Below are 22544 nucleotides of genomic sequence, written 5' to 3'. Positions count from 1 at the left end.
ATAATGATGTGTTCTGCAACTAGCGTGTCTTCATATCTGCGCCTACAAATGTTGGTACAGCACAGACTGAAAGTTTACGTTTATAATCGTAGCGCAACACGTAGCCTTTCAGATGAGCCAGACGCCTGCGGCTCTTCGTTGGCAGATGTGGGGGTAGGGAAATGAAAATCTATAATATTCTTCTTCAGTGTCTTTGGCATTCATATCTACTAGTATGTATACCTGTTCTTTGTTCACAGGAAGTTCGAAAAACGGCATTGAAACGAAGCTACTTGTCTGTTTTAGCCTATTTTCGAAAACTATTCGTGGGTTCTATTTGTTTTCATGTCATATCCGTAGCAGGGTTCGTCCCTCCAGGATGAAATTCAGACAGGGGGAGGGGAAGGGGGGGGGGAGGGGAGAAACTAGGGCCCCGTACCACTAATATAATGCGTAAGAATCGCCACCACACCATAGACGGTATTTGGGTGCATGTATATATAGATAGCCGAGTCGGTGTACAGTTAGTGTTGGGTTGTGGGACAGGTGACTTTTGTACTGTGTATTGTCTGCAGTGCATGCGTGGTACTGTAAAAATACACGCGCCGGGTGTCCTGGTCGAATGTACTTCTTGACCGATCGATTCCCGCGCTGGCAAACTTTGATTGTGGGTGAATTTAACGGGGCGGAGGTAATTTAAACGGGGCCACACGATGAAACAGGGGGGAGTTTTCCCAAACAGGGCGCGCGCGCCCCGTTTGCGCAACGTAGGGAGACACCTGCGTTACATTAATGCTGCTATAACTCCACATCGTATATATATAATATATACTATATATATATATATATATATATATTATATATATAGAGAGAGAGAGAGGAGAGAGAGGATATATATATTACTACTGCTGTACACCGCTGCGCTGGTAGAATCTTGCTACTAATTCATACTACTAATAATGGGACACAATAGGAACATTGGTAAAAATCGACAAATAACATTGCACAGAATATGAATATTGTAGAAATCATTGTAATAAGATAATAAGCATGGGAAAAACTGTTTACGTATGACATATTATATGACAGCACAACCCAACTTAGAACCACTGGAACATAATAGTAATATGGTGTAAATGACAAAAAGTTATTATAACAGCATGTACGAATGGGTGGACTTTTCATTTGAAAACCTCTTGATAAACAATGTTTTTCGGTTATTCTCTGGTGGAAATATGTAGAGATTCCTGCGTCTCGAACTGTTGAGCTCCCACGTACGGCATGCACGTATGGAACGTAAACAGCTGTACGCGAATGGGTTGGCGCTCTCATTTCAAAGCCTGTTGATAACAAGCAGTCGTAACCTTTGAACTGGCCTGTGCTCTGTTTTAGCTCGTGCTCGGTTTTGGGTTTCACAATCGTTTTCGGTTTCGCAGCTGATGGAATGAGATATATATTATCAAGAGTGGATAAATAGAGAAGAGTATGACTCGGTTTTAACAGCGTTTTGCATAGTTTTCAACGGTAAATAATCTATCAATATGTGAATAAATATATTCAAACTTTACCTTGTTTCGTCTATGATTTCTCCCTTAATTCATATGACACACCAATTTACCTGAAAAATCGTATGTGTTCTTCTAAAAAGTCATTTGATACGACACGGTTTCGTACAGTTTTCACGCATGAATGCATCTCTCCGCCGAACTTTCTTATGGGAATTAGTGTTCTATTGTCTATGACGGAACTTTGGGGGTCGTATGGGATATTAGGCATCGAATGTATTCAGCGGCAGCGTTTTCCAGCGTGCTAAAAATAAATGCGCGCTAACGCCAGCTAGCTAGCAGCTGATCCCCTTACGGCCCCCAGCGTACCGTCATAGACAACAGAACACTATCCCATAAGAAAGTTTCGGTCGAGAGATGCATTCATGCGTGAAAACGTGACGAAACCGTGTCGGTATTCAAATAACTTTTTTGAAGAAACACATACGATTTTTCAGGTAAATTGTGGTGTCATATGATTAAGGAGAATCATAGACGAAAACAAGATAAAGTTTGAAATATATTAATTCACATATTGATAGATTATTTACCCAGTTTAAAACTATTGCAAAACGCTGTTAAAACGAGTCATACTCTTCTATTATCCACTCTGATATTATATATATATATAATTATTATATTATATATAAATATATAATATTTATTATATTATGTTATATATTATATATATATATATGTATATATATAATATATACCGAAAATAACAATTTCAGGCACATTTTCACCTTTGTCTTAGAAAAAAATGCCAGATAAGTCTTTCTTGATAAAGATTTAGTGTGAATGACAAGGTCTACCACTTCATAAACGAAGTGCGCAACAAGCAACATAAGATGTGAAGTTGTAGCATGTGAAATATGCGAAGTTTCAAATAATGGAAAATGTGCAAAATTAGGTGATTAGTCTTCTTTCAATGCCAGTTTTTCCCCAAACTCCATGACAGGTGGCGCTGTCGCTCTAGCTCAGTTAGGCTCTGTTACCACTCCCACAAGATTATTGCACCAGGGAGAAATACTCATTTTACATACCAGGGTATTTGGTTATGTTGGTTCGAATCCCATCTGTTTATTTTTTTATTTTTTTATTTTTTAGTTTAGGGTTAGGGTTAGATTAGGATTAGGGTTACGGTTCACAATGCGTGTGTACACATGTGTATTATGGACCCGAGCGATCTCGAAGTTGCGCCCTACTACCATTCGGCTATTTACGGAAAAATTAGTATTTCTCCCCGGTACACGATTCTTGCCACAAGCAGATTTCCGTACGAATTTCTTACGCTTTTTCACTATAAGTTTTACAGCGGCCCCGTTACTCCTGTCCTATGTAATACGATTTGTACTTATAAAAGTTGCAAAGATAATAAAAATCAGACCATTATTTCATGGAAAATTTGATAAAATAGTGATACGAAATAGTGCGCGGATGGTGCGCCAATTTACTACTTTCAAATCATACGCTGTTTACTAAACTAAGTTCACATGTTTATTAAATATTCATCATGAATTTTTTCGATGTTTGCAAAATATACCTAATTCTCGAATATTGTCTTTGATACATGTTTGCGTATTCAGCTTAAAGGCTCAGTCACACATTCAGGATTTTTACTGCCGTCCTTGATAGGACCATTCCCGATTAAAATTTGTCAAAAGTCTGATCAAGATCCTGTGATTCGTGGCGGGAAATTCAAACTTTATTAAAAATTTGTAAAAACATTTATTTAATCACGACAACAATCAGATATTGTTCAGGAAGCGTCCCGATTCAGCCGTTTCCAGCCGAATTCGTCCCGATTCTCCAGTTATCAATCTGATTCTGATCCGATTTGTATCTTTCGCATGGTAAAAAACGACCAAATCTCTCCCGACAGCGTCCCGATTCTCTCGAATGCGATCCGACAGAGATCAGACAGTGACCCGACAGTGAACCGACGCTGACGGAAGACATCCGTTAGATCTGGACGCAATCTGGACTCAATCGGCAAGAAACGGCAATCAAAATTTTCTCCAGGTCATGCCCGCTCATCACGACAGCGTCCCGATCCACAGGACACCGTCCAGACACTGTCCAGACAACACAGGACATTGTTACGATTTTGATCTGATACAGCAGAATCTGTCACGACATAGTCACGATTGTAATCCGACTAGACAAAATCGGCTGAGTTTCCCGAATGTTACGGGACGCACCTAACTGTCGGGAGTGCTTGGCCGACCTCTCCGGACTATTCCCGATCCGTAGGACTCTGTTACGAACGTATACGACTGCGTTCAGACAATGATAGGACATTCCAGATCATTGAGGATAGTAATCCGACTTTTTCACTTTTCGTGTCGTAGCGCTGTCTGATCTCAAACGGGAGCCATAATCGGCACTGTGTGAACGCTGCATTAAACATCTATATTTGTCCACTGACAAACATGAAAAACATGAAACTTTCTGATGTTTTGTTCGGCGTCGACTTTGCGGCCATTGGATTGCCATTCGCTAGATCATAGATATATACAACACATATGTATTGTATATATCTATGGCTAGATTAACCCGGAGCTCCGCCCACTTGAAAAATAGTACCAGCTTTGTGGCAGTGGTATCCTGAGTTGTACGAAGAGGGCACTGCATGCAGGTTTTTTTCTCCAATTCCTGCAGACAAAGAACATGTTTTCTAGCATATATGAATAACAATCTATCTATCAACCCTGAGAAACAATCTTTTAGGTTTTCATGTCTCTACCTAGATAGTAGATATGTTTGCGAAAATTGGTTAGGCTGGGGTCCCAAATGCTGTTCCCCTAGGATAAACTAATACACAGCCTGACAACCATCCATTAGAAAATCTTTTACAGCTATAAGCCCGTTGAGCATGTAATGTGTTTGTATGTTGAGCAACTAAATATATCTCAAGGAAAATATTATCTTGTATTATTTTACTTGTTTGGTATTAACTTTAAACTTTACAATGTTACAATGAAGTATTCCAGCTTTGTTATTATAATTTAAACATTAGCTTGCTGTATAAACTGTAAATTTCACAACGAGGGCAAAATAAATAACCAGAATGCAACCATAATTCGATCAAGACATAGAAAACCCAAAACGACATGAGGTAAACAGTTGAAACCGAAATGCTAATCGCATGTTGGTGCTGCCATGTATTTGCTTTGTCTTAAAATCCACCGTCTGTCGATTTCCAATTTTAGTCCAACTGACCTAGATGTAAAGGCACTAATTGAATTGCATTGTTTTTATTCACCTCAAAAATAGTGTATAACTTGGTGAATAAGCAGTTCCCAGTAGCACCCAGTTACGCTGAGACTGAGAGGGTCTATGCCCCCCAGGGTACTGTCGGAACGTATCCTGGTACCAGAGCATATAAAATTATAAATCAACGTGATTTATTATTATATGCTCTGCTGGTACTATCTAATATGGCGGACCGTACCTCGCCTACTCCACTAACGAGTCTAGGGAGTCACCTACGCCTACTCCCTAAGTAACCCTAACGGTAACCCTAACCCTAACCCTAACCATATCAGATAGTTACCAGGGTACGTTCCGGTATACCGGACCGTACCCAGGTTACGTTCCGGCAGTACCCTGGGGGACATAGACCCTATGAGCCCCAGGCACAGCGCGCAACCAAATGTTTATTTATTCAATTGCACTATCACTTGTTACAGTTACTGTAGCTGTGTCATTGTTTGGTACCTGAACGAACTATACGGTTTTGTATAGCAACTAGCAAGAGTTAGAAACGGTCTTTCGAGAAAATAGCCATCCCTCCTTTAGAACTTTGCTTTCCTTGTGGCACTGTTTTTTACTTTCCCTAATCAGTGTTTATAAATATTTCTCTAAAAAGTTTTGCTCCTCTACTTAAGGAGAGTTTGACCAGCAGGTAGAGGTGCTGTCTGTCCCAAAATCTCCTCCAGTACACACATAATGGCCTCAGACACATGCATCTTCACGGATTAAAATCATAGTCGAAGTATATATATATATATATATGAAACTTACCGAATTCATAGCAAACATGTTTGAATAATTTTTTTTAAAATTTTGCTGTGTTTGTTTTAGACGTGTCCACTGTTACTGAGAGTGTTTTGCAACACTGGCCGTCATCACCCCCTGGGCGAATATGTGCGAGGAAATGTTCCGTCAAATGAACTGCAGATATACACATGGTAGGTAATTCAGTTGTTTTTAAATATGACTTTTGATTTTGACACTATTTTCTAGCACTACACCAACGATTGCGGTGCAAGTTTGCATGTTGTGGCACTGAAGAATTATTAAAAAGCACGCAAAAGTGCACATTTGTCGTTTTCATAACCTGATAACAGACTAGTCTATAGTAGTCTGTAGTGTTTTACTTGCATGGATGTTTTAATACTATTGTGGTTTCAGTGTTTTATTGGAAGTATCTAAGTTTGAATCAACCATATAATATATGTCATATCGGAATGTTATGTATCATAGATGTTAACAGGTATATACTTCAAATGCGCATAAGTTTGTCACAATTTTACAAATTTATTAACCAAGTTGAATATGTGATTCTATGTAGTGGGCGTGGTTTTGTGTATAGACTTATAATCTGTATGATAATAATTTTGAAATAAACAGGATGGATGCAACACTGAAAGAACTTACTAGCCTTGTAAAGGAAGTAAATCCAGAAGCCCGAAGAAAAGGGACGTACTTTGATTTTGCCATCATCTACCCAAATCCGACACGGCCTGGATACAGGTATGTTTCACAACTAAAAATACGTGACCACAGTGTTAATATTAAAGTTGTAGTCTAGCAGGACTGGTTATTTAATAATGAAATAATATCACATTCTATGAATAGTAGTGAGATGAAGGTAGATGGATCAGTACATCTAGTGCTATTAATAGTTAGTAGAAACTATGTGATACTGCAGCGGTATACACATACAAGTGTGGTGTCACGTGTTTTATCCTTATTTTGTATGTATGCTTAATTGATACACAACTTGTCCTTTAGCTGCTTACTAATTACAGTTAAACCTGTATATAGGAGTCATTCAAGGGAAATGGCAAACGTCATTTAGAGACAGGTGTCCATTTTATGAAGGTTATGTGGTATTACTGTTTAACTCCCAATGAAGGGAAACACCAAAAGTGCTCTTTAGAGATCCCTTTATATCTACCACTCAAGGGAAATTCCCAAACTGTCTTTCGTAGTTAGGTTGCTGTGTGCGATAGAGGCGACAGCTAACACAGTTGTGATTGTATACGGTTTCTCGCAGAACAAAAGAAATTGGGACAACCTGTTCAGGACAGAAAGGGGCGGATGACAGTGTCACGCTGGCTTCCAAGCGCTTTCAAGTTGGTGACTATCTCAGCATTGCTATCACACCCCCGTCCCGTGGTCCGCCAAGACGGATGGATCGAATGGATCGCATGAGGCCCTATTAGCCTCTATACATATTCGAAGTGAACGCGAAACTTAAGCAGTCTATTTATATTCCCTTTCATTTGTTTACTTCACCACATTATTAGTACTGTGTCTGTCACACATAAATGTTGCATGGTAAATCAGGTAACATTAACCGAATCTATAAATAATTGTACAGATTGGTTACACCGATCACACATTGTGGTTTCAACGTATTAATGATGTTTTGACCATTTTATGTATGTTGGTTAGAAATGGCTGTGCACCACTGGGTTAGAACATGTACCACCTATAAACAACAGGTGCTGCCAACTAAGCAAACATTATTTAAGCCATTCCTTCATAGTGTAGAACTACACTATAACTTTCTGAATACTAATCTTATTCAATATATAGTAAGTATTTTATATTTGCCATTGTCTTCTATTTTTAGGTGAAATTGCAGGTGTACACCAATGACAGTGTTATCTGTCATAGTAACGGTTTAAGCTGTTATCTACTAGCTGGCAGCACAGCACTCGGTGGGGGCTTATTGAATTTTTACACGTTGAAATAATAGTAAAAAAGGTCTTCTGAAGCCTACAGCATTTGTTACAAATACGTAAACGGGGCCTCTCTTTTCTGTCTGAGAATCGTGTCATAGTTGATTCTTTTGGTGCAAGGTTGCTACGTGACATTTCTAAAATAATATTTAGATTACCGTTTTAATTGCGAGTATAATAACATGTTTTTTACTTCACCGTGAATGTAGATTTGTAAGTAATGTTTTCTTTAATGTCATAACAGCTTGGTAATACTGCTTTCACCTGGTCATGCATTCCAGTCAAATTAATATAATCCACTACACTAGTGTTTGGTGCTTGTGTTGTAATGGATAAGGTGGCTGTAATGAAATTTTTCTATTGTGTTTGCCCCTACACCATTCTCTTCATAATTGACAAGAGATTACTTTGGGATGGCACGGGACATTCCAACGTAAATTATTTCCAATAAATAGGTCAGAGGAAGCTGTATGTGAATCAGTAGTAATTCAGTATGCCGCAATATGTAATCTAACCATTATAACAGTTATATATAGTACAACTATGAGTTCCACAAGGAACAGCTGTCAAATTGTTTTTTGTTGTCGTGATGAGAAATTCTATTACCCACGTTAGTATTTGCTCATACTCCTTAATTTGCTAATATATTTCTATTATTTCCGGCAGCACACAGCTAAAAGTAAACCTAATCATATTCATAACCTATTGGGAAAGGTGTTTTTAATTATGGTGCAGATGCTCAGCCAATATACTCTGAAGCCATTTTCAGATATCAATATATATTACTTATCTCTGTACTACATAGCACATGCAGTATTATGAAAGGATAAGTGTACGTGTAGTTTTTTATGAAAAAAAAATTGTGCAAAAATTGAAATGTTTTGACTTTGTGTTTGTGCATGCTTTAGTTGTGTTAACAGCATAACAGAGAGCTTTCTCCATTTGTCAATCTGAGAGCTATTGTCAGGAACCTTGTAAGTAATAATTACATCATAAGTCGAGAAGGTCATAATTTTCAAGTAAAGTGTTGTGCAACAGTTGTGGCATTTTAGACTAATGATAGTCATAACAACTTATCATGTTTCTGACAACAGGCTTCCAGTCTCTATTTGTCGTTTACTTTTCTGATTACATCTTTTTCTCCAACCGTTTTCGTGGTTGGATGACTCATGATAAAGGGTTAATATTTTCCTGCATGTATGAAATTCAGTACTCTGTAACATCTGCCAAGTGTTGACATTCCGTCTTTTTCTGATGCTCGTTGTGGCTTGACTATTTGTTTCTTTAACAAGGTTAAAACCTTACACCACCCACTTCGTGATGTGTTTGTGTGGTTTGTAATCAATCGGTTATTCGATAAATCGCCCACAAAATGTATAATTATTTCGTAGTCAATGATTTGCACTTGACATGTACATCAAAGTTTTCCATGTTTTTTTTTATAAAATTAAATTTATTTTGTAAACATTTACTGTTGACAGTAATTCATAACAGAGTTACATGACAAACATTAAACTAAAGGATTTCAATTGTACTGTTGAAAGAAAGATTTTCTTACCCTAGTAAGAATTTACATGTTTCTCACACATATATACCCGAATGTACTTGCACAGCAAATAGCAAGTAGGTATACTACCTAATACAATGGAGTTTACAGTATATTCACATATTGGCGTTTTGGTATATTTTGATTTTTAGCGTGTAGAGATCATTAACCTTCAGTGTGTTGTGAGATTATTTGCTCTGGGGGTTTTGTTGCGTTTGTGTTTTATATTCCGTTTATATCTCTACACCAAGTCACTGGAAAATGGTACGGTATCATAATGCAGAGAATAGCCACCATTCAGTACTATCAGGAGTTAATAAAGACAAGTTTTGTCTTTATTAACTCCTGGTACTATGTGCCTTTTTGTTGAAATAAGTAGTCCAGGAATCACATTAGTTGTTTTTCGTAACCTTTGTTGGCTCCCAACAAATGGGTTGTCACTAACTGCATTCTAAGGTAATATTCCAATGCAACAACGTTTTTGGCGAGAGCCCTATATATATATATATATATATATATATATATATATATATGACAGAGATATTGTTAAATATTTATTAACTATGCTAAGTAAGTTCTTTGTTGAGGTTTATCGGAGAAAATCATATATTCCACAACGGTACAACAATTTCTGGACGACGCGTTTAATATGGGCACCATATATAATTGCTGTTAGCAAAGCTGCCGTACGTTACATCAGAAATGTACATATATGGTAATGTATTATGATATGTAGCGATGATGTAATGCAGCTATACTGAATCAGGCCACCTTTTAAATAGTCGAGCAATGTACAATACCAGCATGGTATAGTTAGAACATTTATGTAAGCAAGCTAACACTATAGTCACATGGCACTAATCACTGTACACCAAGCATTGCTCGTAACCGTTTCCCGAACTTGCCGAACCGCTTCCCGAACTTCCGGTTTTCCCGAACTTGATGTTTATATTTACTGCGTGTCAGCGGCTGCGCACAAAGGTTTACTAAACAAACTGTGATTGATTCTTCCAATTGTAGTAGACCGCGATGTGTAAATCTTGTGTTTCAGATGTTGTAAGTCTTGAATGTTAACAGTTTTGCCATTAGTCAACGCACATCAAAAGCTTTTGTTTGCTAGCACTTTAAAACGCTAAAAGTAAAGATAAAAAGCAGGCGTTATCCACAGTTTTTTACATTCATTTCTCTAAACATGTAATAATATTATAATGTCAACACTGCGTGTATATGTGTCTACGCAGGTGCAGGTTAAATCTTTTGCACGATATAATGTGTCATAGTGTAGCGTTGTGCAACAATGGGACACAAGCAATTCGATATACGTACAGAGAAAACTCGTAAAAGATATAGGCGAGTATACCGTATACATCGTTGTAACATATTATGACACTTAGAGCTATGCACTTCGTGTTAACGCCCGCTGTGATACTAGTTTGTCACTGATATGATCTAGTTAAAATAAGATGCAACACCTGCCGCAGTTTTTCCCTTCGTGGAAATCCATGGCGTGGCCTGTCGACGGCACACTAGTTATAACAGACTTTCTCGAGCTCCGTGCTTCAATATTAGACACTGTGACATCTTCCAATTGCAGCACAATTATACGTACGTACTGTAAGGGGTGATTCAGTTTTTAGACAATGTGTAATGCATACTTGTACTTCTAGGTGTGTAGAACTGTCATTTGTGCGTGCGTGCGTTCGTGCGTGCGTGCATGTTTTTATTATAGAATGATGTGCATTGCACACGATCGCGCGACTCTGCAAACAGTAAAACCTATTTGCAGGATTACGTTGTAACATCATTGACATTACATTGGATTACGTTGTTCATTGACAACCCTATTCTTGTGACTCAATGATCGACTTCCGAACAAAGCTCAAAGTGTTCAACAAGTTCGTCGTGCCTATTCTCCGGGTAGGGTCGCGTGCACTTTGGGCAGTGGAGGAACCTTTCGTTGTCGGGCGGCGCGCCGTACACGTCTTCCTTATCACTGGTCACGTCCTCGACAATTATGGTGCTGTGACGCGGACTAACGCTGGCAGCGCGAGAGCCGCATGGCGTTGTAATTCGAGGCGAGCTCGTCCCAGTTGCACCGGGTGTGCTGTCGAAATCAAGGTCGTCTGTCACGTATAGACTGGCTCTGGGGCTGAGGTTACACCTGACCGTGACAACAGGGCTCGTTCCTCGACTGACGACGCAAGCCTGTAAAAGATGGAGATAGGTTTAGGTGGTATTGTGTGTGCCAATAGTCGCCAATTATCCGGTATTTCTTGTATTGATTTATAGTTGCAAGTGAATAATTGCATTACACTACAAGACCGTCATGGCAACCGCTGCACCGTTTCCTGAGTATCGTTAGAATCCTGTTATGAACCAAGAACCTTCTCAACGATTGAATCTCGCCATCGCAGTGCATAGCAATCAATATCTAAATTGACCTATGATACATGGGCAGCGACGATCATTCACTTTAAATCCACAACGTTGAAATTCGATTTCCAGGATTCACAATGCATGACTGTCCCCCCCCCCCAAGTAAAGCAATGCAACACTATCATTTATATAAGATTTGCATTTGTATTTTACATAACATTCTCGAATTACAGAAATCGCACGTGGTCTAAAATTATATCCACCACGCCATCACATCCCCATTTCTATCGTTCGTGTGGGAAATATATAAATAGTAGAGCCCGTGATGAATTTCGCTAAAAGAGAGGAGGGGTAAAAAAAAAGTATCACCTAAACCTTGTTATAATAACCCTGCTATTTTATACTGGTTCGGATCTAGTTAATTTTATGCCAAGAGATCACTCGGCCATTTCTATTTAAACACTTATAGTGAGAGCGAAAGGAGGACTGGGCAAACGAACGCAAGAGACTGGGGGACGGTAACATTTTAAAGTGCCTAGCCTTTTACAGTAGTGGCTTGTGCACATCGTATTACAGTAATGTTACCAGGAGTGTATAATAATAGATCTATTATTATACACTCCTGATGTTATTAGGGTAGCTTTTTGTCATCCATCGATTTCGTAATAATACCACATGATAATAATTTCTACGTGGCACTCGTAATTTCGTCACAACACTACAGTCTACAGAGAAGCCATTCTATACGTGTGTGGATCTAGGCCCCTCGTTCGTGGCTGCATACCTGGTTGCTCGCGCTCATTGGGATGTTGTATTCTAATACTGATGAATTGTGCGAGCCACTCCTGCGGAAGCTGTCGCCCGAAGCCGCATACGAACCGGAGCGACGCACCACGTCGTGATCGCGGCCCGTCGGGTAGGCGGCGCTGCGCAAAACGTCACGATGCGCGGAACTGCGCCTGCGTACCTCGTTGTAAGCATCCTCCGCGTCCTGGTAGTGCTTCAGCTATATATAGATATAGACGAATAAAAGCACGACGTTATTACTTGTGCGCGTCGTGCGTAGTGATTAGTTGACGTACTTTGTGTGGGGGGGGGGAGCCGAGAAAATTTCATCAACTCGATTGCAATTACGTTTAGGTACATTGCTGTGTACTAATCGTGTAAATGGCTATTTCTTTATCTTGTTCACTGCTCGACTGCTCTTATTTCGCTCATCCCCTGTTTCTAATACTGCTCACCTATATTCCCCTCTCTCCTGCGCGCGCTCTCTATCCCTCTCTTTCTCTTTCCCTCTCACCTGCTTCTTCTCTCTCTCTCTATCCCCCTTCTCTTTCCCTCTCACCTGCTTCTTCTCTCTCTCTCTCTATCCCCCTTCTCTTTCCCTCTCACCTGCTTCTTCTCTCTCTCTCTATCCGGCCCCCCTTCTCTTTTTGTTGCTATCTCTCCCACTCCCCCTATCTCTCGCTCTCTCTCTTTCTCTCCCTTACTCCCCTCTTTTTTTCTCGCTCACGCTTACCATGTTCTGCATTTGCTCCACCTTCTGCTCCAGCTCATTGGCCTTCACGAGCGCCCTCTCCTTGTCGGTACGCTCCGACTTCCAGTCTTCCATGTAGACGCTAATCTGTTGCTCGAGCAGCGGAATGCGCTCAGCGTCTTCGGCGCGTCTGCCGAGGTCGCGCGAGTTCATCTCCTCAGCACGTCGCTCGTGGAACTGCATTAGCTGCATCTTGGTTGCCGTGTGCAGATCCTGCATTTCTCTGAGGTTGCTCTCGGCCACGGTCACCTCGCGTTGCACCGTCTCCTTTTTCTGCCAGGCAAAACGCCGCGGCGAGATATAAGGAAAAGAAAGGGTCCTACGCTTGATTGCGTTGCGGATTACGTAGGTTGCGGACAACGTAACTTGTAGATTGCGGGGCTATAATCCTATATGACCTCCATTGATTAAATACGGCATGAGCGAAGCACCAGCCGCCATATTATGGTGTTTCTTAATTGCCGTTGCGCGCGGGGAACCTAGTGTACCGATAACGTATATGCGATGTCGCACATAGTCTCCATTATTCCCGTCGCATCGCGTGTTTTGCATCTTTCTCAACTACGTCTCCCTTTTTCCGTCCACGACGTCTTCCTTCTTTAACCACAACGTCGCCCCTTTTCAACCACGATGTCGTTCCTTTTCAACCACGACGTCATATTGTAGTTACTATTGTCTGATTATCTGACTAAGTGCTTTCCTAAAAACAGTACCAAACGATTTGCGATATTCTGCAATTTTAATAATGGCACCGACATCGTGATTAAAAGGTGCGACCTTGCAGTTGAAAACGGTTGACGTGGTGGTTGAAAACGCGCGACGTCGTGGTTGGAAAAGGACAACATCATGGTTAAAAACGGCGACATCTTGGTTAAAAAAGATGACGTCGCGATTGAAACAGAACGACGTCGTGGTTGAGGAAAGACAACATCGTGGTGAATAACGCGCGACGTCGTGGTTGAGAAAGGACGACATCGTGATGAATAACGGGAGACGTCGTGGTTGAGGAAGGACAACATCGTGATGAATAACGGGCGACGTCGTGGTTGAAGAAGGATGACATCGTGATGAATAACGGGCGACGTCGTGGTTGAGAAAGGACAACATCGTGGTGAATAACGGGCGACGTCGTGGTTTTGAATAACGGGCGACGTCGTGGTTGAGAAAGGACAACATCGTGGTGAATAACGGGCGACGTCGTGGTTAAGAAAATATCGCGACCCGACGGCAATTATGGACGAATACTCTGAGCACGCCGCGTGAAGTCACTATTTATTATATGGTCATCATTGATTGGTATCTCTTCGGTCTATTTATAAAGGGTGTCATATCGTGTCATATCCTTTATTATGATTAACTATTAATAAATAATAAAATAACATAATATAATGTAATACTTATTGATAACTAATTAATTAATTATATATTTATTGCCTTAGAGCTAAACCCGGCTTCGCAACCCCACACTAACCTGCATCAAGTTGGCGATCTGTGAATCGATATTAGACTGCGCCGATGAGCATTTCTCCTCTTCGTCGATCTTCACGTGCAATTTCTTCACGTACTCTTTGGTGGTTGTCTGCTCGCGTTTCCACCGCTCGACCATCTATCGGTAAAAAGTGTACATCGGCTCTGAAGAAATAACCTGCGAAGCCGCGTGGGAAGAACACGTTATAGCTCTTTTCATTTCGAGTTGTGCCGACCAATCACGATTACTGACGAGATTTCTGCGAGTGGTCTTTCCTATCTGTTATCACCCTTGTCCTTTCACTTTAATATGGCGCCGGGACTTTCCGATCTGGCTTATAGAAATCATATTGGTTGTTGAAGAATATATTGCCTGAACGTATATGACAGGCGTATATGTTCGCCTGAAATCACAGCGTTTCATAGAAAGGGCCGCGTTCTGGTCAGCAAGTATATAATCGTGCATGATTGTTGGCCGGGCGTATACACGCAAGGGCACCACTATCATCAGGAGTAAGATAATATACCCATATTATCTTACTCCTGCTATCATGATAGTAAAGATATCTGCCCGTGCGCATAGTGAATTGGTTTAGTACAGTGCTGGCGTGAATGCACTGATAAGTGTTTTCTTTGTTGCTTATGCCTATTATTTTTTATGCTCAGAACTATGCTGCGGTGATATTTAGTAATTTAAAAAACATATTCTAACCATATCAATAAGCAGTTTGGAAAGGGCATTTATTTTTTAAGCGATGTGTGTCGTGGTAAAACCTGATACATATTCCATTTAGCACGAAATTGCGCACCCGAATACTCGTTCTTTTTGCCTTGCTATATAAATAGATTCGCAGGTACGTATACATTGAAAACCTACATATCCGCGGCCACGGCCTAAACTGACAAACGGTATACTGTAGGAAGTTCGATTACCTGTACCCCGACCTATAATTGTATAGTGTGTATGTAGGCCGAAGCTGATGCCGTTTGTAGTGTTCTTGGACACGTCCTTATAGGGCATCGTTTGCGGTAATAATACGCAATCTAATTAACATTACGACGTAATTAAATGTTTTTTTACAGATCTCTTATACCCTCTATATATACGCTATATACTACTATATACGCCGAATATTACTCTATATTACGCCAAGTAGTAATACAGACGACAGTGTGAGTGAAAGCCGGATCTATCTGCGTGCAATTTTATGGGCGTCACGAACATTCGTATCAACAAAATCCGGACAAGAGCTACGGGCAGAAATTTGTACAGATATTAAAACTGCTGTTTCCCAATTCATATGGAAAAGAATGCATAATTGCCCCCACATGTTTAATATAATTATATCGAAAGGGAGACAAACAGGCAGGACGTGTTTGGTACCCGGTTGAATAGCATTATATATATATATATATGTATATATATATGTATATATATATATAAGTAAAGTCACACACGCCACGGAATACACGTCATGGAATAATTTGTTGTTTTGAAGAGATGTAATCTCGAAAGCTTGTCAATTAAACTTTAAACACCCTTATTCTATACATTTACTTTGTTTATATATATATATATGTATTTATATATATATATATATATATATATATATATATATATACAATATGGGCTTGTTAGGGCTGTGATTGAATGTGGTTTAATGCATAATATGCGAAGATTCGGCATACATATTAATATCTTGCATCATTCCATAATTCGTTTAGTTTTCCTTGCTTTCCGGGGGTTCCCGGCCTGTACATTAGCAGTATTAGGATCGCGAGCGAGTATATATTCCTAGATGTCATGCACGCTGTCTCGTGCCGCAGGGATGGGAAATTCCCAACCAGGCATTATCTCTGTATACGATAGCTGCGCAACTGATCGTGCGCGTCTGTAGCCACCGCGTGTAGGCGGTAGTGCGTGCATAGGCGTTGTTTGCTGTGGCGTGGGGATTTACGTCCACAGTTCATAGGTCAATCTAAGCGGCATAGGACATTACATTGCATGGGAAATTACCTTCCAGTAATGTACTGTGTTTCAATTTCCGTGATTATCTGGGCCTGGGGTTCCAAGTCACATTCCATCCACTTCATATTATGTGCAGTCCATATATATATTATATATATATATATATATATATATATATATATATATATCAGAAGTAGATAATAGGGAATCTCTATTATCTACTTCTGATATATATTAATATAAGTGAATAAAAAAAAAGTTATATTTTACATATAGGATATTGTAAGGCTCAACTGAGTATGATTGAAACTGACAGGGGGACATGGTGGGGTTTGTAGACTGTTAGGTATATGTGCCTTATCACATCATTTTAACTGCTAACTTCATAGAATCAAATAATGCAAATTCAGTACATTTAAGTTAAACCAAGGTAACTACGGTACATAACTACGGTACTACTACGTACAACCTAGCAGTATAATTTATCTACCTCCTTTATCATTGTTCGCAACTGTGTGTTTTCGTCCTTGAGTCGTTTTGCTTGCGCATTGAAGTCGCACGTGCACGTGAGCTCGATTATGTCGCTGGTCGAATCCTAAAAGTTAAAAAAGAATTATTGTTTCATATGTTGTTGTTGTTGTTGCTGCTGCTGCTGTTGTTGTTGTTGTTGCTGCTGTTGGTGTTGTTGATTTTTTGTTGTCGCGTCGCATCCTTCATTTGCTCTTTGCGCTGCCGCGGATTGGAGATAGTACAGACAGGTTGCTTCGATCTTGTCATACAGTCCCAGTTAAATGAGACTGCCGTGTACTGTTATAAATCGAGCTATCGATCGTTGCCAACGTCTACCGCGTGATTGTTGCTAGGATGTATATTCGTAATCATTTTATTCGCCGCCGCCCGCGAGCGACAAATATTGTGATACGATTCGTCCACGTACCGCTGTCGCTGCCATCAAAAATAGTTTTGATTATCTTGAAAGATTCTTTTTTTACTTTTCAAATAGATATCTTGACGATTATACTAATGCGCTGGATAATCTTGTTGACATTATGGTTTGGTGGCGTTGTGATTATTATTGTGATTAATTTTCTCAAGTTCAGTACATTATAAACCAAATTTAACGTTTCCTTACAAACATATGGACAGTTTTGGTAATCATCGTATCAAATTCCTGGCTCGATCTCTTTTCAACTAAGCTCATAGTGCCCATTTCAAAATTGTTTACGAATGCCACTCTTAGCTATGGTCCCGATAGATTTAGCAAGAAAAGTTCTTAGCTGTGACGTAACGTGATTAAATTCCCAATGGCAGGGTAAACCATGATGTCTTATATTTCAAGCAATTACACAAATACCGTAGCTACAAGTACTGTGTCTCTGTTGGATGTGAAAGGTGCACAGTTTCACAGCGAAATGTCCCAAACCAAATAATGATAAATTAAAATTCATTAATGACCTTAAATTACATCCTCTCTATTTTACTAAACACATGAAATCTTATAAACAGCCAAAGTTTAATGCATTGCACTAAGCCTTTATCAGAAACGTTTATATATATATATCAGGAGTAGATAATAGGGAATTCCCTATTATCTACTCTTGATATATATATATATATATATTCAAGAGCGTATTCAAGAGCGTATAAAAAAGGAGAGCGTACAACGGTGAAATGGTGAAACCATGTTGCAGTATTAGTCGAATTAAGAAACTTTGCCCGTTTTATTTTGACGATTCCTTGCGGTATTATTGATCAGCTGTCCTACCTTGTTAATATAAAACAAACCGCTTGTCCCTACGATGCGCCTACGCTGAGATAAACAGCGGTGAAAATCTTGTATACGCTTCTTTATATACGCTCTTGATATATTGTACTGGGAAAGAGTTGTTGTTTTCTACGCTCCGGCATCGTAGAATCGTATAGAGTTGTAAATTTGTTGATCTCCGCTCCGGCATCGTAGCAGCGTCGAGTTAGCAAATGGTAGCAGATTGTAGCAAAGAGTAAAGACGATGTAGTCGCAGAAATTGTTCTTGAAGACTGACTATATTAGTAAAACACACTACAAATATATATACACGACGCCGACCTAGGCACCCAAGCCTAGGCACCGTGTCTCGTCTACATCTTGATAGGAAAGTCCATGTAATAACTCACGTGTGACCTGGGTAATGACTAACGTCTCTCCTCTGGGTAAATAACAAATTTGTGATCTTTCGTCCGTGTCTATTTATACGTTTCCGAAAACCGCCCGGCGACATTTCAATCCGACCCCCGGCCAATCACCGTCTGGATTAGGGTGCGCGCGGTGGGTTACATTACAATAACAACAATAACTTGCTAGGGTTAGAAGTGTAGACAATTAGTCGCAAAGCCCTAATTAGCCCGCAGCCCTACGATACAACATATATACGCCATTAGTCGTGCATTTACGAATTCTATATTCCGTAGGCTAGCGGTAACCTTGGAAGGCCGTAGCCTAGTAACATTCCATAATGACAAGAGCATAAATAGGCTGTCTCAGTATTACAGTGTTATAGTCAGTTAGTTTAGTCTAATTTATCCATGAGTTGAAAGCCTATACTACTAGCTATTTCGTATTCCCCCATTTTGGGCAGGGGATCGTACGTTCATCGAATCACCTGACTTGATTTTCTTCTATTTTCGCTGTCGAATGACGGGGGTGGGTGTTACGGAACATCATGTGTTAAATCTGCCGTGCGTTGCTCCGGTTATAACGTGACAGTGACTCATTCCTCCGCCAGCTGCCGGACCTCCTGCGTGCATCGTCATCCCATCGACGCGTGGATGCGGATTCTCTATTCACTGAGTCATACAGCAGAAGGGGACGAACACACACGCGATACTATATATATACGCTTATCGGCGCGGTATAGAGTGTAAGATGTAGTGCTGATGCTGTTATTACAATGCATGGTGTTCGCCGTCAGCCAAGACGCTAGAAAGTTTCAGACTTCAGCGTCTGACGGCTTCGCGGGGCGGTTAGCAACCGCGTCTCGATGATGACTCCCGTTTGAGATATGGGCCACGCGATGCTCGTAGTCTGTGTTGGTCAGCCGCGAAGCTAAAATCGGGGCGATGCGTCATCTAGTGCGAACTCGTGCAAGCCTTCACGAAAGGCATGTATGCGTGCAGATATACGAACCGCAAAAATGCGCGGCGCAGACACATGCGACTATTCGCGGAATGGTTCGTATATGATTACACAAGAAATAAACACGGAATGCCTGAGCGCTGACGCAGCAACACTTGGATTTCACCTCTCTGACTGGGATGCGGCGAAAAACGTAAATAAGCATATTTAGCAAGGAGCTACTAGTCGATGACGAGTGGAAATTTAGATTTTGCTTATTTGGTTTCATCGAGCACTCTTAGAAAATGATAACCGAATGTGATTCTAAGACAAGTAAAGTGGCGTAGGATTGCACGTCCCAGTGAAGACATTGATGCAAATGATGCAATATTCGTCAGTATATGACATATACGTATATAAATGATATGCATAATTCCAGACAAAATTTATAGCAACCACGGTGCTTCCAATTTTCCAGCGTGAATCCGTGTGTGTGTGTGTGTGTGTGTGTGTGTGTGTGTGTGTGTGTGTGTGTGTGTGTGTGTGTGTGTGTGTGTGTGTGTGTGTGTGTGTGTGTGAGTGTGTGTGTGTGTGTGTGTGCTAGCGCGCGCGTGCGTACGTGTGTATACATGCATGCATGCGTCCGTGCGTGTGTGTGTGTGTGTGTGTGTGTGTGTGTGTGTGTGTGTGTGTGTGTGTGTGTGTGTGTGTGTGTGTGTGTGTGTGTGTGTGTGTGTGCGTGCGTACGTGTGTGCGTATACATGCGTGCATGCATGCGTCCGTGCGCGCGCGCGTGTGTGTGTGCGTGCGTGCGTACGTGTGTGTGTGTGTAGCAGCTTTACAATCCGTATATTCAGGAAACAATTTCTCGAATCTGTCTATATTTTTATCACGGGCATTAATTATCCTCACTTTCATTCACGGCCTGTGTATATTGGACACAAATCTGCGCTATTCCCACGCGCATACCTATGCGTGGCGCACAGAGAATGTCAAAAGCATATATCATGCGCTTGGCGGAGTTCTGTTATTCATTTATTGAAGTTTGAATGGAAAGTCACTATACCGCCTCATCGACGCACACGTTTGCGTCGACTTCTGAAAATAGCAGATTCGAAAACAGAGCTCTGATTTCGCTCTGAGTACATATACAGCGAGATATACAGCACAGAACAGCTCGATAACAGCATATATATATAGCAAGAGCTTATAATAGAGATTATGAGCTATTGATATATATATATATATATATATATATATATAAGCCGTGTGTGCGCACGTGCACGCGTGCGGGCTTTTGACGCATGCATCATTTGACTGAGTAAAATTACAAACGTGTGCGCCGGGCTTAAGTTAGTGCGCGCGTATCGGTTTGTGCTTACCGGAAGAAGCGACGAAAGTCTCGTGACGTCGCATGTCATCGCCAACGGCGACAGTGTGCTACGGGACCTCTCCGATGCGCCACGTCTGGCGCGCGGGGAGCCGCTGGGCCTCGACAGCGTCATGTCGCCGGCGCCGCGGAGAGCCGGCGAGCGTCTCAGCATGCTGCCGATGATCGTCCTGCCGTGCTCGCCGCCCGCCTCGGCTGCGATAGGCACCACCTCGGGCGAGCTGGCCGAGCTACAGCCGGGCGACGACGACGACGCCGGATTGTCGGCCGTACTGATGCCGGACTGCGTGCCAAACGACCTCATTATGTCGGCGTCGTTGACGCCGACGGCGGTGTGCGCATAAGTCGACATATCTCTCTCACATAGTAGTGGTATATACGTTTATGCGGCTAGTGTTCTCCTCGACCGGGGCGATTCGAGTGTAGTCTCACACAGAACGCTGCGATTATCGTAGTAATGACATGTGTCGTATTTCAGCACGTGTATAGCTTACATCGAAATAAAATCCCTGTAAACAGCTCGCGGCTTCGTCGCCTCTCTCACGCTATTAGTGTGCACGTATAGAAACGTTAGCAACGTTTTCTACTAGCGCTCAGTCGGACCGCCTGTCTGCACGCACGCGCACCGGTAGCAAATGTGGCACACGTCCGCGTAATCAGCAGTTAGGCAGCGCCAGCTGCTGACTCATATGCTCACGCCCCCTTATTGGGGTTGTGGGGAATTCCGCTGACGCGCGAGTGCACGAGTCTCACACAGCAAGTAGTTTATGTCTCGGCTGTTTTACGTGTACTGCGCAGGCGCAGACTTAACGCGTGCCCCCCCCCCCAGTCACACACATGCTGACACCGAGAGAGAGAGAGAGAGAGAGAGAGAAAGAGAGAGAGAGAGACGGAAAATAGACGAAACCGCACATACACGCGCACGCACGCACGCACGCACACGCACCTGTACACGCGAACACACGCAAGCACACACACATACATACACTCGCACACGTGCGCAGTCCCGTTTTCGCTCGTCATGAACACCATCTGTGAAGTTGTGAACTACGTATGCTATCGTCCCATTTCATTCGTCAGCATTTATACAGCATCCACATATTGTATAAGCCGTATTTTTCGCGTACAGATATTTTCGCGAATTCGTTCTTGACGGACAATTTCGCGAGTGGTTAATTTTGCGGTCGGTGAATTATGTATTATTCGGTATTATTCGATACGAATGATTCACGTGTTGTTATTTTCGCGGTCGGGGACGCGTTCGCGAAATTCGCGAAAATTAAACCACCGCGAAATATACAGCTTAAATTTTACAGTATCCATGCAGTAACTCGGCGCTATCCTCCCGTAAAATATCAACTCGCGATGGCTCTCAGGTATAGAGGCAGACAGACAGACAATCGATGTGTCCGTTCTAATGTCAACGTAAATTCCCCGTAGCATCACCACCACACGCACGTACCACGCAGGCTGGGAGACGTACGGGGGTTTCCGGCGCTTGCAAAGTACCTGAGAAATTTTGTTCCGCGTTTATATATAAGTAGTCACCGCGATAAACGAGAAATGTAATAGAGTGAATCACGACGTACGGAGTGGCATCCGATGGTAAATTTCGTAATCATATGCACTCACACGAACTTGTAAGATTCTGAGATTTATCGAGACAG

The 22544-nt window shown here is 41.4% G+C and overlaps 2 protein-coding genes across 6 annotated transcripts in view; one reads left to right on the top strand and one right to left on the bottom strand.

Annotated features, from left to right (window-relative positions):
• LOC106810380 (histone deacetylase complex subunit SAP18-like) overlaps nt 1-9162 on the top strand; it is a 14177-nt gene extending 5015 nt beyond the window's left edge. The window contains exons 3-5 of the mRNA XM_014813703.1: nt 5613-5719; nt 6162-6284; nt 6811-9162. Of these exons, the coding sequence (XP_014669189.1) occupies nt 5613-5719; nt 6162-6284; nt 6811-6979 (399 nt within the window). The 3' untranslated portion in view covers nt 6980-9162. The remainder of the gene's footprint in view (nt 1-5612; nt 5720-6161; nt 6285-6810) is intronic.
• Nucleotides 8578-20997, bottom strand: LOC106810384. Of its 5 annotated transcripts, none has more exons than XM_014813714.1 (6): nt 20870-20997; nt 16887-16991; nt 14432-14566; nt 12943-13233; nt 12208-12429; nt 8578-11252 (listed from the first exon to the last, which is right to left on the bottom strand). In XM_014813714.1, exons 1-6 carry the CDS (start codon nt 20990-20992, stop codon nt 10902-10904), a joined length of 1227 nt encoding a protein of 408 aa, XP_014669200.1. In that variant the 5' UTR covers nt 20993-20997; the 3' UTR covers nt 8578-10901. The 5 variants fall into 5 exon arrangements, with proteins under 5 accessions (XP_014669200.1, XP_014669203.1, XP_014669202.1 ...); XM_014813717.1 differs by lacking the exon at nt 20870-20997 and adding an exon at nt 19036-19981; XM_014813716.1 differs by lacking the exon at nt 20870-20997 and adding an exon at nt 18551-18660.
• Between the last annotated feature and the right edge of the window lie 1547 nt (nt 20998-22544).

This window comes from Priapulus caudatus, unplaced genomic scaffold (genome assembly GCF_000485595.1).
Source record: "Priapulus caudatus unplaced genomic scaffold, Priapulus_caudatus-5.0.1 Scaffold437, whole genome shotgun sequence".
Classification (NCBI taxonomy): Eukaryota; Metazoa; Priapulida; class Priapulimorpha; order Priapulimorphida; family Priapulidae; genus Priapulus; species Priapulus caudatus.
This window is presented reverse-complemented; position numbering and strand designations above follow the sequence as displayed.